The sequence below is a fragment of the Megalops cyprinoides genome, chromosome 2 (genome assembly GCF_013368585.1).
Source record: "Megalops cyprinoides isolate fMegCyp1 chromosome 2, fMegCyp1.pri, whole genome shotgun sequence".
In the NCBI taxonomy this organism is placed as follows: Eukaryota; Metazoa; Chordata; class Actinopteri; order Elopiformes; family Megalopidae; genus Megalops; species Megalops cyprinoides.
Genome location: NC_050584.1, coordinates 10492675 through 10510430, shown reverse-complemented (window position 1 = coordinate 10510430; position 17756 = coordinate 10492675). Strand labels below are relative to the sequence as shown.

The 17756-nt window shown below is 41.4% G+C and overlaps 1 protein-coding gene across 1 annotated transcript in view; it reads right to left on the bottom strand.

Moving 5' to 3' along the window:
• Nucleotides 1-2432: 2432 nt before the first annotated feature.
• LOC118773562 (band 4.1-like protein 3) overlaps nucleotides 2433-17756 on the bottom strand; it is an 81570-nt gene continuing 66246 nt past the window's right edge. The window contains exons 19-27 of the mRNA XM_036522555.1: nucleotides 17410-17487; nucleotides 15230-15853; nucleotides 11019-11138; nucleotides 10028-10486; nucleotides 7899-8027; nucleotides 7022-7120; nucleotides 6634-6714; nucleotides 6220-6335; nucleotides 2433-3795 (exon numbers count right to left, since the gene is read on the bottom strand). Coding sequence (XP_036378448.1) covers nucleotides 6225-6335; nucleotides 6634-6714; nucleotides 7022-7120; nucleotides 7899-8027; nucleotides 10028-10486; nucleotides 11019-11138; nucleotides 15230-15853; nucleotides 17410-17487 — 1701 coding nt within the window. The 3' untranslated portion in view covers nucleotides 2433-3795; nucleotides 6220-6224. The remainder of the gene's footprint in view (nucleotides 3796-6219; nucleotides 6336-6633; nucleotides 6715-7021; nucleotides 7121-7898; nucleotides 8028-10027; nucleotides 10487-11018; nucleotides 11139-15229; nucleotides 15854-17409; nucleotides 17488-17756) is intronic.

Below are 17756 nucleotides of genomic sequence, written 5' to 3'. Positions count from 1 at the left end.
CGCAAATAGAGCCAATCCAAAGAGCAGCAGTCTCTAAGAAGACGCACATCTTTTCGCAAATACCAGAAAATAAGTTTCTGGAGCGCGAAACCAAGACATTTCGGTAGCAGATGGGGCACGAATGTTGCTGTCACGAGTGGTGAACGCGAGCGCTGCTGTAATGCTACCATCAGTAATTCAGTAATTCTGCCGTGTGCAATTATGAATTTAACAAGCATACTGATTTCATACAAAAATCGCACACTCGCGAGGCTTGCGTTGTTTATTCTGACAGCGTAATACAATACAAGTAATACTGCACAAAATTAATCCCATGCACCTTTCAGAAATGAAGAAAACCTAAATCACAAAATACTTGTGACTTGAGACACGCTGTGCACCCTAACCATCTATACACCACCTTTGGTTAATTTAACGTATGGGCAACTGGGTAAATACACCATCATGTAACTACATGTATTTCAACACCTTCATAAATGTACATGTGTATATACTTGCATATTTTTAAAAAAGAAAATTCTATTGTGCATCAGTAGGAAACCACCAAAGGTTTCAGTTAGGTTTCATAACCTCAAATCACACCCAGTCTATGAGAAGTGAGGTAAACTGTACTTGCCTATTTAATGTTCTAAAGCTGCTTGTCCTATAAAATCTTATAACATATGAATATTTCGTCATCTTTTTTTGTATTTCAGTAGGCTATTAACCTGAGCAAGAGTAACATGTAGGGACATGATAAAACTATTGCTCTAATGACTATAATTCATGAACACCAGAAGTCAAATGAAAAAAAAACTAATAATAATGAAGCTTTTAATGGACCTATTCAGACTTGCAGACCCACTTTGTGGCATGACATTGAAAGAGCTCAAAATATTTGACATGCAAATGATAAGGTTCAACAACATGAAGAATATATAGTATAAAGGCCACAGTGACACAAAGGTTAGACACCACCCAAAGAGATGAGACAAGATTACACTTTACCATGTGTGGCCAAGCTTGGTGCCAGAATAAATGGAAGATAAGCTTTGCCATTCTTACTGGGCATCTGGCCCTGACCTGACTTCTGCCAATCAGCAAATGTTAGTTTTGTCTGATTTGTAACCAATGGTATGAAAATATTTTAAAAGCACACTGTCATCCCTTGAAACTTATTGGTCTGGAGTGTTCAAAACATTATCTGAGGCTCTCAACATAACCATTGAACCAAACCCCTTAATTGCAATATTTGGTGTTCCCATACACAGTCACTAAAGCCCAATCTGATGTTATTGCATTCACTTCACTGCTTGCCCGCCGTAGAATTCTCCTTATGTGGAAATCCACCACACCCCCATCGCTTTCCCGCTGGCTAGAGGATGTCATGCTCTTTCTCAAACTAGAAAAAATTAAATTTACGTTGAGAGGGTCAATGAGGAATTTCTACCGGAGATGGCAGCCTATTATTAACTACTTTGATAACTTAAAGAATTGGAGACAGAGTCCACTTAGCTTACCCTAGCTTTCCACACTGACTTTGAGAGTGTGCGGATGAATATTGTGGGGGTTTGTATTTGTTTTACTATTATTATTATTTCCTTTTCTTTGTACATTCATCATACTAGTTCAAAGTATTGTTGGATGATGTTAATGTTGTTGATAGATGTTGGAGTTAGTTGTTTGCATGAAGAAAGCTTACTAATTTATTTGCCTGACCTTTCCTGCAGTATATGTTTCAATATTTCTGTTTGGTTTGGAGAGCTTGGTATTGTACTGGTATACATAGAGAAAATTTGCTATCAAAATAACACTGGAATTGAAAACTATTCATTCATACTCATCCTTTGTAAAGATAGTAAGGATAGTCATTTCAGCAACATCGTTTACATGGATACTCTTCCATAAAATGGTATTGCCAATGTGTGCATAATACATGTAAATTCAGTTTTACCTTAATTCATTTTATTATAATTTTTCAGATTTGGTATTACATTTAGTATTGCAACATGCCCAATAAGAACATTTCCTAAATGATTTTACACTCCTTTCCATGAGAAATTCACAGCTATTCTTCATGTTTAAAAATCTGAATGCATTTCTCTTTGGAGTCTGAAAAATGTCCAATTCAACTTGGCTAATTTCCAAAACTCAATGTCCAACTATGTACATGGCTTAAAAACAGATGCACTCATTTGAAATTGGCCTCATTGATTATGGCAGTATGCAATCATTTGTTAGGCAGGCTGCTTGATCCTGGTCCTGGGGGGACTGGCCTTCTTTCCAGCTCTCCTTACAGACCCAGCTGTGAAAGGTTTAATCATGTTGAATCATTCACAGCATCTGGGGTGGTATTGTAAGTGAGTGAAACTGCATCACAGTCTTGAAAATGTTTTGAATAACTGAGATTGGATGGCTTGAGTGTCATTCCTTCCTAATGTATTCAAACTGTATGGCAATCTGACAACAGCCTTCACTGCCAGTCCTTGGGATGTGACATTTAAGGTCTTTCCTCTGTGGAGTAAAGCTCTACCAGAGAAAGCAACAAAGTGCTTTTCCCATTCTATTCTGTGACCAATGGTCCTCTTTTATATCACTATGACCCCTCTGTAGCCAGCCGAGATGCAAGCCACCTGCTACTTCCCGCTAGACACAATACAGAGAGTAACCACCGCCGTTTTGTCAGCATGTTTTATTAAAAATGAAAAAGACAAAATAAATCACAAAATGCAATTACCACTTTTATTTCACTAATGTGGAAACACATTCAACATGGGTGGCTTTGCAGCTGATCACGGAATGGAGCAGAATGTCCCGATACATGTAAGGTCTTTGAAGAAACTGCGGACACACACGCGCACGTGGTATTGGGAAGCGCCAGAGGACGCTGTCGGTTATGTACAGTTTAAGGCTCGGCTGTGCCCGACACACACACACAGAGTGGATGGGAGTTCTAGGGATTTCCACTGAGATGACAAAGAACAGGAGGAATGCAATCCGCCTCAAGGAGACACTTAACGCCATTAGCCAGGTTACAGAATTGGCTTCTTGAAGTCCCTGTCATTCATTTTTGCTTTTTTTAAAACAGCCTACGGGTATCCTCATCTGTAACTTGGAGTTTAGTGGAAAACCAAAAATAGACAATTCAAGTAAAATGACGAAATTGTCTAAGAATAACACTTGGCCAATGAAGTACATATATGCACTCCATTCAGACCTTCATAGTATTAAAGTTCTTTGTTTTTAGCAGGCATTATGAGCAAAATTAGACAAAATGGGCTTTGAAGGTTGAGTGAAGGAAAGAGTTTGGTGGTGTGGTTGGCACGTCTACTGAATGGTTAAATATTGTGCACTCTTACATGTACAGCCTATAGTATTTTTGAACGATTTTTTATCTCAAATAAAATGAAGCTACTTAAATTATTATTATCACTTTAAAAGTCATTACTTAATAAGGCAGTGAATAAAAATGTTTTTAGCTTTTTTCCTTTGAATCTTCCTGCCTTTTATCAGAGCGTGCAGGTAGATTAAGAACCTGTATACACAATTTTTTGGGGGTTTTGACTTTTAAAAAAAAACTGCAGAATTGCTCCCTTTTCATGCAATATGCATTTTCCAATGATGAATTGGACTGATTTAGAGATACATATAAGCCAGTGTTTGTATAATGAGTGTCATTAGTTGTTCAGTGTTCCGTTGCGGTGAAATACTGGTTAATGTGTGGTGCTGATGGAGGTCGGGGTCGACTCCCCACAGGTGTCCTTTATTCCGTACAGTGTGAAATAAAACTCTCCTCTGAAGGGCGACGTCTTAATCCTAGAAAATGCAGAGGGAGAGTCTTAATTAATAAGAGCAGACTGTCTTCATCAAAACGGACTGTAAATGATCTCCATAAATACGATCAATTACTGCAGTGGCTGCAACCACAGAAGCTCACAAACAGGTGCAATAAACTGAATTTAAACAAGACATGCTAGTTTGTTTATTGCTTACTCGAGAAACATATTCACCTCATTACACATTTCTCTTGTGTGCTAATTCTGATAATCTCCCTACACAGATTTAGAGATATATTGACAGATGCAAGAGTTTACTGATAGGACATACACTTGAAGTTAGCCTTAACAGTATAGTACACATAGTAATAAAAGGTAAATGAAAACCAAGCAAAGTACTCAGTCTGTAGAACATGCTCAATTGCGCAGGACTTCAGTTGTTCATGTTAAAGATCACATTACCAAGTCAAGTCGCACTGCACAACGCAAAGCAGAAGGCAAGCGTCACGCTGACACAGTCTCTAAAATCTTTTTTAGTACCTTCACGCAACAATAGACATGCCAGAAGTTCAAAATGCTTTAGGGGTTATTTCATTCACAGCAAATGACGTGCTTTTAACAATACAAGTACATTGAGTTAAACATGTAAAAAGGCTATGGTTAAACGGCATTCTGTCAGGGCAAGTCATTCATTTCTTTATATGGACAGATTACAACAACTAATAATAATGCAATGAAAGTATGGAGACTGATGCAGAAGGAAGGGCCAGTGCTCCAGCAAACTATTTCTGTCCACAAAAATATAATCACGTTTATTTTTGTTCCTACAGATTTTATGTTTAAAATAACTTCTCTATGTAGAATTACTGTTTTATAAGTGGCCATCTAGTGCAGTAGATGTGAATTATTACCAATTTAAACAATAGCCTAAATGGCTGGTGAGTGAACTCAAATATCTCATTCCTTTTCTCTCATGAATCTCTCATACTGACTAATTAATGACAGACAAATTTTCTGTGTGAAATCAATTTCCTATTGATCACAGGAAGTTTACAGTGCGATTTCATACCTTCACGATCATCCACTCAGTTATAATAGAGTTAAATATAATATATCTGGGACCTGATCATAGAGTTATGCTATCACCCCTGTTTGGAACACAAAGTTGATTTGAGCATCAGGTAATGTGATTTTTAACAGAAAACATTCAGCTGAAGTGGAAAAAAAAAACTGTAAAGATGTAAAAATCATCTTCCAAATGTGTCTCCACAAGTACATTAACACACAAGATGAGACCGGCAGATGACGATTTCCTGGTATATCATGTTTTCTTGTGTCAGAGGATGACACATTTAAGGTTGTACTTCAAATCATAATATGTACGCAACATTATGAACTATAACTTACCAGACGATAGTGAAATATGTGTGAGTTTGGGAAACTGAACTTAACTTCTTATTGTCATTAATTGCTGTAAAGAACATACATTGTGTAGCACACAGGCATCCCTAAATGGGAGGAGCTAAAACATCACCAATGCCTATTATGGACTCCTGCAGGTGCTTTAATAGGCTAATAAACTGACTTGTGTGAAAAAGTGTATCATTTCATATAATAAAACTATTTCACAATTTTTACCAAATGTTTTCCTCGGGCATTACTTGCAGTTTTGGTAGATAACCAGTCTTGTTGTGCCGTAAGGTGCTTTGACAACAGAAAATGCATATAATGTACAATTTATAAGCCACTCTGGAGGAGGACATCTGCTAAGCTAATTAATACTATATATAGATATATTATGTATTCATGTATGTATCATATTCAGCATGAATATTCATTACAGCCAACAGGGTATTATAACATTTCTGCCAGCATGAGTAAGGCACTTCCTTCAGCCTCCAACAGGGTACACTATTGCATTACGTCCATTTGAGGAGCGGAAGAATTTGAATGTATGCTATATGTCCATTTAAGCCATAGCATGTTAATGAAGTTGTTCATTTTTCCCCATTTGTAAATCGTGAAAATACATAGAACCAGAGATTTTATTTTATTGGGGTGCAGAAAAAAACTGCAGAAAAGAGCCTGTGTTAATATAATAGAGATAATTTGAGCTGTAAACGCTTTTAAATATCAAATTTATTTGGGCCAACCATGAGCTGTGAAATCTCTCATTCAGTTGCTCTGATTTCAGGTACAGTGAGTCTGACATAAGACCATACCACAGCTGGCGCAGAAACACATTTTGGAGGGGCAAATGATCAAGCGCTCACAACTGGTTGTCCTGTGGAAGGGAGGTGTGAAATCTGAAAGCAGTTCCCTGGTTAGTAGCTTAGCAGTGCCCTGTGCCAGTTAGAGGACTAAAGGCTTAAAACAGACAGTGAGGGTATGGGGGGTGGTGGTTGGGGGGGGGGGGTGCAGGGGCCTGCCGGCAAGCCAACTACAGTTGCCATCACTCTCTTACCTGCGTCACTCTTCCCCCTCTTCTGGGGTGATCTCTGTCTCTTTATGTACCACTACTTTGGTCACAGACATGTCAGGGTGCTGCTCTTTGGCTTCTTTAATGGCCTGAGCCAGCGCCTAGCTCGAGGGGACCCCGTGGTGGGAAACAGAGAGGAGGTGTGACGTGCATGATCAGAAGCAAGGTGGAGATCCCGTGCTCATTCAACACCATTCAGAAACGAGAGCAAATGATTACGTCAGTTCCGAAAAAAGCCACCACCTTTATGCATGCAAGTTCTTATCTCCGTTTTGTCTGTTGATTAATATTAATTAAAAAGACACGCACACACACACACACACACAGACACACAAAAGGGTTTATTCAGGGTTTGGTACAGGGCACAGAGCGGCGGGGCTCAGAGTGTGTTCTTCCTACCTCGTCGTGGTCGATGTCAGCGTCCCCTGTGATGACGATTCTCTTCTCAATCCTCGTCTCTGAGATGCCACCTTTCACAGTCTGAAGACAGCAACGCAAAAGGACTGCTTAAGGACATTTTACACATCGGTGTAGCTTAGTACAAAAGCATATTTGCTATAACTACACTGTAGGAGTAATGAGTCCTGTGACAACTGAAAGCAAGTGAAAACAGCTACGAAGTGTAGTGGCATTTTGCAGATCTGCTTTTCAACAAAGTCTGCAAAACCTTTTACTTGAGAAGGACTGTGCTAAATGCAAGGCTAACTGACAATGGAAAGCATTGTTGCGAAAGCGAGGATGCTAATGACAAGAGTGGATGCCCTCCACAACATGGCCGCAGTTTGACCTTTGTGATATGTGTGGTTGTGGTGGTGCTGGTTGTTTCTGAGGTGATGGTCTGGGCACTCATCAAAACCCCTGGATCAACTTCAGGACCAGCATTATCCTGTAACATTCACATACAGTATGAGTCAATGTCAAAGCACAGACATGCATTTAAAATTAAAACAGGTCAGGTTTACCTCTGAGTAACATTAGATATAGGATTGCTGTCTTTATGCACTGACTCAAAGAAGAACTTAATGGGTATTGTCCATAATGGCTGTAACCACTTTATTGCCCTCTGTGCCCTCTAGTGCCTCCAGTGGTAAAATTGCATTACTACAGAGGCCGGTGTGACCTTCATTCTCAGGAAAAGTGTAATTTCTAACTTATCCTTCTTGGTGGATTTGTCTCTTTAATGAAAGTGCAAAGGGAAAAGCACATTCACAGAAAATCTTGTTTTAATTACACTCCGGGTTGTGTATTTCATCTGAGACACTTTATACAAACAGCAATCATCTATCTGCTAAGCTCCAGGCATTGAAGAGAACTGTGCCCTTTAACACACAAAGCAGAGCAAACTATTTCATACCTCATCTTCTATTTACATATACATACTGTAGTAGTATACACATCTTATAAGAATATAGATTGTTCCGTCATTTTTTACCTGGTTTGTGATGTGTAAAATGGCCCTCGTCATTTGTAACTACGCTGAGAAGATTATTAATAATAATGCTGTTGCTGCACTCAAATGTAATTTTGCAGAAAATTATTATTTATCACACGGCTACGGCAAGGTTATTAGCAATATCCTGGGGCAGACAGGCAAAATTACAAGCAGGGATGATACAAAATGGAACATGAAGCGTGGATTTCAGCCCTCTGTGTGGGACCGCTACCTGTGACGATTCGTATGTGATGGTTTTCATCTCTGTGTGGATTACTGGCACTTCCTTGGTCACAACCTCCTCTCTCTCCCCTTGTGTGACATGGCTGAAACTCCCCACCTCGGTTTTAAGCAGCAGGGACTGTTGCAAAGACAGCAGAACAGTTGCTAGAATGATGCTAACACCACTGATGAGTGACAGATGTTCAGCTCCTTGATGACAGAGTTGTTCAGAAAGCAGAGCTTACTAGTGCAGAGCTCAATGGCCATGCCTCATCTGTCACAAAGCTGCACAGCACTGAAAGCTAAAAGCTGCACATTCAAAAGCAGCAAGCTCTGACAACATGTGGAAAATGACACACACACACACACACACATATATATATATATATATATATATATATATATATATATATATATATATATATATATATATATATATATATTGTGTATATATATTTGTGTATATATATATATATATATATACACATATATATACACAAATTCGATCTGGATAAATATGCTTTTGTAAGACCTGAACTTGTCTGTGAAGGAAAGTAAAACAATGATTCAAGTGGTAATTCCCATGATGAAAACTAAAATCTGTAAGAACATCGAAGCTGTTACTTCACACACAATCACCACAAAACATGCTGGGGAAAAAGAAAGGTACTTTCCATGTCATGCCCTAAATGTCGTGCATGAGCCAAAACAACGGAGGAAAAAGAAAATCCTTGAGATAAATATGAAACCTCTGCGGAGTGAGGTCTCTGAAAGTACAAAAGATGCCACGGGAGAGGGTACTTGGGAAAAGGTTTTAAAGGTCTACCCAGCAGAACAGAAAAGGCAGGTATGTAATTCCCCAAACAGCTCAGATCTGTAATCACTGATGAAGAAGCTCAGCGTGTAAAAGGCCTCTGAGGAAGATCTTATCACTTGTCTCCCCAGATGGATATCACAGAGCACATCTCCTCGAGTAAGAACCTTCAACAATGCTAACGAGGAGAAACGGCTTCTTACTGAAGGGGAAGCTTCTTGATTCAAAGTTGCAGAAGCCTGATTAAATCTGTGGCAAATAATATTGATAATGGAATAAGCAGCCCAAATCACAAAGCTGCTTGGCAGACCTTTAAATGTGAAATGTTGCCTTTCCAAGCAAGGGTAAAGGAGAAAAACTACTTTTCTTTGGGAATAAGCTGGAAACTGTGTCATAGAGAAATGGGTGAGGTCGTTTTGCAAAAATATGTGTCTGTGTGTGCACCATCATGAGGTTCTATCACGCTTTTAACAGTGCAGCATAAATGCAGACTTTTCTGAAATACTGGAAATGATTATGTCACATACATTTCTCCCTCCATTAGTTTAATAGTTTCTGAACTACAAAAGTCAGACTACACAGTCAAGGTTATGCTGCTGTTACATTTACACTGCTACATTTGCTCCTGCGGTCCCTCTTATGGTTCTTTTCAGGCACTTTCTATGCTCTGAAATACACCTTCTTGTATAATTATTTTAGCACTACATATACATTTTTTACAGATGTACTACTCTATACCTATATCCCTGTTTCTGATGCTATATGTATCTTGCCATGACAGCCTTCTATGTTGCTCTTAATGAGAGTGTCTAGCAACTAAATGGGAAACTATGGCTATTCTCTGAAAAACATCATCAGTTTAACCTGTCTACATAAATGGAGCTTAAAGTCAATACATTTCAGGAATCCCTGGGCAGATTTTTGATTGGATGGACCAAGCCGCACCCAGTCAATGTCCCATACAAGGTCAATCCATAAATGCTTGGGACATCCGAGGACTGGCTTATCTATGTTCTCACAGAACCACTCAGAGTGACTTTTTAAGTTTTCACATTAAGTTTTAATTTTTTTTTATTCTGTCTCAGCCTGCTTCTATAAAAGCATATATTAATATTTCACATTTACCCCGCTGCTACATCATCCCAAGTGAACTGTCTGCAGCTTTTCAGGCTGCTGAGAGCATAACAACGTCAGTAAGTGCCTCTATAATGATTTCCAATATTCAGCCATTGAGCAGATGCAGATTTTTGTCATTGACCTGCACGGTGCTGCACACACAGATGGCTCAGTGCTGTACGGGGAAAGGGGGAGGTAGCTCGGGTTACCTCAAAGTGAGGCATAGCAGTGGCTACTTCTGTACTGACAGCCTCAGCAACCTGCTCCAGCTCTGCCACCTCCTGGGGCGAGGAGGCGGCCACGGCAGCTGGGTAGTTTCTGGCCGCCTCCTCCTCCTCCTCCTCCTCCTCCTCCTCGCTGGCATCCTCCGGCCCCGGAGAGCCCGGCTCTCCCGCCGTGCAGCGCGGGGCGGCACTGTCAGCCTGCACCGCAGCAGCAGCCACAACAGCAGCAGCGACGCTGTTCAGGTCACCACAGGCGCTGTCTGCAGCCTCGGCCACATGCATATTCACCACGGCTCCCTGTTCCGGTGGCATTGTCTCCTGCAGCACCTGTGTCACTGCCACTGCCTGCCCCTCCTCCTCCTCCTCCTCCTCCTCCTCCTCCTGCTGCTGCTGCTGCCGGGATGCTGGCGTCTGCAGGACGATCTTCTCTTTTCTCTCCGTTGACTGCAAGAGAAAACAGCCCCGCACCATTAGCTGCCTGAAACTACCTGAGATACGCTGAGAGTACAACGAAGCAGGGAAAACTCCAGGACTCTACAGGGAACTGTACTTTAGTCTACTGTGTTGAAGGCATACACCTGGTGTTAGCCCTATGTATGACACAACTGATAATTCACTGAGATAAAATTACATTACACAAATGCAACAAATACAGGTACTGCAAACCTCGAGAGGAATCTACATGAGCAAAGGCAATGCATACCTAAGGATACCTCCAGATTTTTTTCATAACGTATTTTAACAATAGGAACAGGCAGGAGGCTCAGCCACTGTGCAAAAAAAATACCACTTCTTCATTTACCCCAACAATGTGTTTCTCAAACTTGCTGTTGAACCACACAAAGGGAGAGAGAGGGGGTGGTTCTAGACAGAGCACATACTACAAACCAGTCAGGGAGGGGGCAACACAGAAAAAAACAGCACAATGCTAGACCCGTACGATCTCTGAATAGAAAGCAGAGGAGTCAAAGTCCACCTTTAGGATGGCCTGACTATGTGAAGGAGAGCTGGCCCATCCCACAGTGCTGATCTGATCTCGAGCTGACTGTAGCAGAGCTGTGAGCTCCGGAGACATCTCATCAAAGGTGGGTTTAGGCTGGACAGACAAGAGATGGACAGTCAAAAGACAGTGAGGAGGAAAATCAGACAAAGGACTCCCAGAGCCAAAAGACAGATTTCAACTGCGTCAGTGAGACACGGATGGGGAAAAAGGTGGGTGGGGGAGGGTCATCTGGGGCTTATTCATAAGAGCATCAAACAGCATGCAATGCAAACCCAGTTCTCTGAAGGAGGGAAAGGGGGCTACCATCAGCGTGAGATATTCCCTGCCCAGCACAGGAGATCACCAAAGAATGCATTATGTGGGTTGATTGCTTAAACAGACTCCATTGTCGCTTGAGATAATGAAAAAAAATTGAAGCACAGAAATCACATCAAAATAAGGCTGTCCTGAGAACACCTTTGTAGTCTTGCATTCACTAACATTCTCAAAAAATACAAAACACAGCCGTTGTGGCAAATGAAAAGGAGTTCTTCAGCATATATGCATTGGACCCAAGAGAACACAACCTATGCAGAGAACAGTCAAAAAGTAGCACCTACCAATCTCAAACAGACCTTCTCAGCGTTCTAGAACAGAGGGGCTGTTTTCACTGCATCAGCCATTTCTATTGTGTACATACGGTACACTTCATACGCTATACTATATATGGTATACTTCATGTTGCATTTTGTTCTTTTTTTTACCTCACACATATTTAAAATTCCTCCAATTTTTCCAAGCAAGACAGCATTTGCAAACAGAGCAGAGTACAATTTCCAAAGGCAATTGTAACAACATCTCCCTGCGCACTGAGTTAGAAAACTACAGCTACACACATGACACATTGCCATGAAACTGACAGGGACAGCAAATAAATCATTTTTGACAAATGCTCTGTACATCAATGCTGAGGTGGCTGGCAGCCTTGAAGTCTGCGCTATTCCAGAAAATACACCAAAATCTGGGGAGTCAAACGCCTTGTTCAAGGTGCTACACCATGGTGCTTATTGTCCTCAGCTATTTCCTGCTAGTCTGCAACTTTATGAAACATTAAATGAGAGATTTCAGTCCATCCTCGATATAATGAGGAGGAGGAGGAGGAGGAAGAACAGAGCACACAACATCAGTTATGAAGTATGTACTGCTAAAGGGCAGTTTGACCACAGAGTGATTCACTAACTGATTACCTCACCTTAACCTTTTTATTTCTATTATTAAGGAGCAAAGACAACACGGGAAAAGCTCTCACAACATAGCCTCTCAATTGCACCAACCCCCTCCCTAAAGCAACCAAAAAACATTTCGACCAAGCTCAATCGTTTTCTCTCAGGGGCGCAGGTGACAGTAAAGTGTGTTTGCAAGTATCTGCAAATGCACAACGCAGGATACAAACTGCAGCACAGCAGGAAGAAACACCGCGCCAGACGCAGCGTAAAAAGAACCTTCACACCATGATGCGGAGGACTATTAGGAGAAATGACCACATGCCTCCACACAATCTTCTGTAACCACGCACTTAGTGCTACAGCTTCAAGCATGGCAGACAGATTGTGCTTCCAGATAATGAAAACCTGCAGACAGGGGGTTTTCATACCACGAGGAGAGCGGCCGTGCCGCGGCAGCTCAAACACTGCTGGTATTACTGGCATGTCCGCTGCCACATATCCATGTGGCTTTGTTTAGTGATCTCCATTGCTGTGCAGGCAGTTTCTCAACTAGTGGTATCTGTCGTGAGGAAGAAACTTTTGAAGCGTTTGATAATGCAGTGATGCAATGAGTCCTAAAATTTTTGCACCTTGTTTCATCAGGCAGATACGCGGTACAGCTGTGATGAACATGCATGTGACCTTTAAATGTTTAAAGTTTGCAAAGAAAAATCCTGCTTCACAGAGATATAATAGATACATAGATATAGATATAGTTTTGTAATGTGCTAAGCAGCCCTAAAAACAGTGGTGGACCTCACTGGCTCACTGAGAGAATTAACAACCCCCCCAGAGTTACAACAGTACCTTTGTTTTACCAGTAGATAGCAAAAAAGAATATGGGGGCCCACCAAAGTAGTCACAGTCCCTGGATAGCGCTCGTTGCAAATTCTACTGTGTTTGGAACATTATTAAATTTAAAGTAGGGCTGTATCCTTTAATTTATTAATCTGACTAAGATCAAAATAAGGATTAATCAGGTACAGGCATGACTGGCAGTACATTTACGAAAAATGCATTTTTTCCAATAATCAATTTCAAATGATATTTGCATTCATCTGAAAAACTGTAGCCAAATTAAATTTAGATTTGAATATTCAGATACATAAAAGCTGTAGTTTATGACCATAGTTTTATTCCAACAGGCACTCAACAAATTCAATACATCTGATTATTAGTAGAAAAAATGTTTTTAGCAATGGTACTGTAAGGCAGTGTTTCTCAATCCTACTTCTGGAGGCACACTGTCATGCATATCTTCTATCTATCCTTGCTCCAAACACACCTGATTGAAATTAGTGATTAAATCAGGTGTGCTCAGCTAATCAAAAGTGCCACTGATGAGTTCAAGGTTCAAGGTTATCTTTATTGTCCCACTATGGGAAAAATGTTTTGCAGCCAGGGTTCACATCCAACTAAATACAAAGGACAACACTGACTACAACATCAGCACACTAATCATAGTACAGTACGTAGGGGGCGACAGTGGCTCAGGAGATAGAGCAGTCGACTGGGGATTAGAAGGTCCCTGGTTCGAATCTGGCTCATCCTGGCAGAGTGTCGAAGTGTCCTTGAGCAAGACACTGAACCCCCAACAGCTCCCAGTGGCCAGTTGGTAAGCCTGTATAGCAGCCTCTGCCACTGGTAGGTAGATGTGAGGCATATAACTGTAAAGCGCTTTGAGTACTCAAATGAGTAGAAAAGCGCTATATAAATGCAGTCCATTTACCATTTACGTAGTACAGCTAGTACAGCGAATGGAAGTTCATACCAAGATAAAAAATAAATAAATAAATAAATAAGCCGATGTGCAATGTACTGGGATAGGAAATTCATATCAAGTACAATGTGCTAGTGTGCAAATATGCAAGAGTGTCAGATAGGTAGAGCAAGGATAGATAGAAGCTATGCAGGACAGTGGGCCTCCAGGAGTAGGACTGAAAAACATTGCCTTAAGGATAACCACTTACATCACTCATCTATGAATGCTGATCCATTATACTCTTGATAGCACAATAACGATAACGTTAACAGTGTTGTGGACAATTTGCACAGTGCTAACTGGAATATAAAACAATGATTTCTGTATCATGTAGTATGAAATGTATTCTACAGAATCGGCCAGTAACTCTGAGAATGTGGGTTTTACAGCTTACTATGACCTTCTTTTCTATGACCATTTTTTATTTATTAAATAGTGCCAAAATTATTCAACAAAAAAGTATAATTAACTGACAACCCTTTTAAATTTAAAATAACAGTAAAATTTGTCTTGTTTTATGCTCAATACTATATGGAAGGCATTTCTGTTCCTGTACACAAAGAAAGGGCTCATGGGCTTTGCGCACATCACTTGGCAGTTAGGAATTACTATTAACAAACTATTAAAGGGCTTGTCTTATTATAAGACTATTGTTAGCAATACAAACTGAAAACAAAAACTCTTATGAATAGGGCCCACTTTGTTTCAAAGCAAGCGGCGGAGAGCTCAGAAAGCAAAAATGAAAAATCTCTAAAACTCAGAGTAGAGAGCAATGCAGCGGTGCCGTGTAGCAGGAGCTGGAATCGCTTCCGTGAGACCGGACAGCACAGCCCGGCTTTGGTGCTGAGCGAGCCTTGGCAACAAAAAGCTCTTTGGTTGCCCTGCCTCCTGGAGATCAAAATGAAGGGGGAATTGCCAGCGCCCCAGAAGCGGCATGTTTAGCTTAAAAGCGGTGAATGACAGCAAATACCAGAGAGAAGGATTTGCGTCTCGACTCAAAAGCGAAGCTATCGGAGGAGATTCTCGGGCAATCGCGGCCGTTTGGCCGAAGGCAAACCGTAAGGCCTCGGTCATGCTGCAGTTTCTGAAATGCAGGACGCTGGGGCTGCCTGGGAAAGGGGGGTGGGGGGGGATCATGGTGTGGTGGAGAGCAAATCGTGTCAGTGCCCGAATCCTACCACCACTCTGGATGTGGGTGACGTTTTGGTTACATAGTGGGCGGTGGCCACCCGCAGGTCCGCCGGACACTTGGCCTTGTCCTTCTGAGCCACGCTCTTCTGCAGCTTCACCTCAGGCCTCCGTGCCTGCCCTATCTCGTCGCTCGACCTGATGGCCACCACAGTCCTCACGGTGCCCACGGTGGCCTCGGAGGGTGAAGGAGTCTCTGCTTCCTTTATTGTGACCAGCGTCCCTTTCCCATCCTCGGTCGCCGACTCCAGTATCTCATACTCGGCCGACACCGGTATGATCTTCATCGGTGGCAAACACCCGTCCGCCGTCCTCTTTAACTCCCGTGTGTACAGCTGAGCTGGATTCTCACCCTCTCTGGACCGTGTTGTCATGGTGACGATTTTCCCCGACATGGTGTCGTACGACTTCCCCAGGGTGTAGGTTTTCTGCCTCAGTTCCTCCTCCTTTGACTTCATTTCGCAGTGGACGTCCTCAAAGGCTTTGAACTCACCACCTCTACGTGCTTCGTCGGCAACACTGCTAGTCACAGCCACTATTTTATAGTTGACAACGTTTTTCTTTTCTGCTACCTTAGGAGGGACTTTGTTTACAATAACCCACCCATCAGAGTCCTATATACAAGATACAAAAACTGGAATTAGCCACCTACTGAGATGCTGACAGGAAAGTTTATGAAGCCTGTGGAGAACTCCAGGGACAGCAAAAGCAAAAACACAACCTGCTTTTTCTAAATGTCTTTCAAGGACCTGGCACGTTCAAATACAATTTCCACACAGGAGGACAGTGAATGTACAATTCTTAGCTTAACCTTTTGTAAGTCACTCTGGATAAAAGCATTTGCTAAATGACTAAATATAGATGTAAATGTACTATTACACTAAATGTAAATGTTCCAAGTGTTGTACTAAAAACCAGAAAGCAAACGACATTATCCACTGCTCTAATAATAGAGTCAGGCGGAAGAATTCTGATGTGCTCTGAAAGCCAAAATGAATGCGACCCGTTAGTCTGATAGATTTGAGCTTAATGGGAAAAAAAATGTACGAAGCACACACAATTTAAGGTTTTCAAACACTAGATGAGACCTTGGAAATGTAGGTTTGAATCAGCACTGAAGTACTGAAATACGAGAGCCTGATTTCAACTTTTGAAGCACACTGTGTACGATGCAAAAAGAAAGGAATAAAAAAAAAAATCCTCCCGAACTCCTCCTTTGATCCTGGCCAAGGCAACGTCCGATCAGAACATCAGACTGTACAAACTGTCTGTTAACCTATGCAGGCAGAAACAACGCAAGTAATCTCCTCTGATCTGACACAGGAACCCTCAACATCACATTTCAGTTCCCTCACTCTGCATTCCATCAAACAAGAGCAGGTCGGATCCGCAAAAAAATGCACTTTTAACAAATTCCCCTGTGCTAAGACAAGTCTCATTGCCATATGAATAACGAATACATACAAGCATCCTTTTCATCTTGTCATTCCCCATGCAATAAATCAAACATTTCGTCTGAGATCCTTGTTAATGATTCAAAATGTGATGTGTTCAGTCTGACTGCAGCAAAATACCAGGCGAAAGAGTGCCAGGGCCATGATATGCCCAATGACATACCGTTTAACCTCATTAAAACATTACGGATTTCATACATAATTAACGCAAAACAATGAGAAAGAGAAGGACAGAAAGCAGAGGGAATAATGAATGAAATGAAACAATCAAACTGAAGGACAAACAACCATAATTCAATTCAGTTTAAATGCATCATTAAACAGACAAGGACAACTCATGTCACTTATTTTTAATTCCTCTGATTAAAAGAAACGATGAGTAGTCTAGCACCAGTCAAGAATCCCTCAAACTTATTTCACAGCTACTTTCCACTCTATGTCCACTCACATTCTGGTGTTTCTTTTTAGCTTAAGGTAACCTACTTTCTTTTTATTCTTCCACTTTCAACTCAAATTAATGGCTCTTTGAGGCTGAGACGAAGGCAAAGAGGTGCTGCCCTCTCTGCTCCTCTGGTCTGCCTCTAATGTCAAACACTGTGGATGTCTCCTCTACACCGTCTGCTAAAGGCTTCAGAGTGACAGAGCAGACGTGACGTGTTGTGAGGTGTCAGACAGAGGCAAACACAGATCTGGAGGGAAACAGGGCGGCTCCCTACCGTGGTACTTTTAGTTTCCAAAAGACTGTGCTTCACTTCCAGGATGTCAGCAGCCGTCGCCTTTGCATCGTACTTAGTCTAAATACGCGGAAAACAGAAAAACACAGAAAATGAACACAGATGAAAACCAAATGCGAGTGCCTGTGTAGCCTGCCTCTTGCGGTTTTAGAAGTATCGAGCATGATTTGTGCTGAGTGAACCTGTGGTATTGTAACCTTTCAGACTGTGGTACCACTTTCCTAATTCAGCCCACCTCAGACTCCTGACTTCCACTGAGCTATTCATTGGCCCATTCAGCCCAAATGTCCCTTTTCAGTGAAGACAGTCTCAGACAGTGAATGTACAAA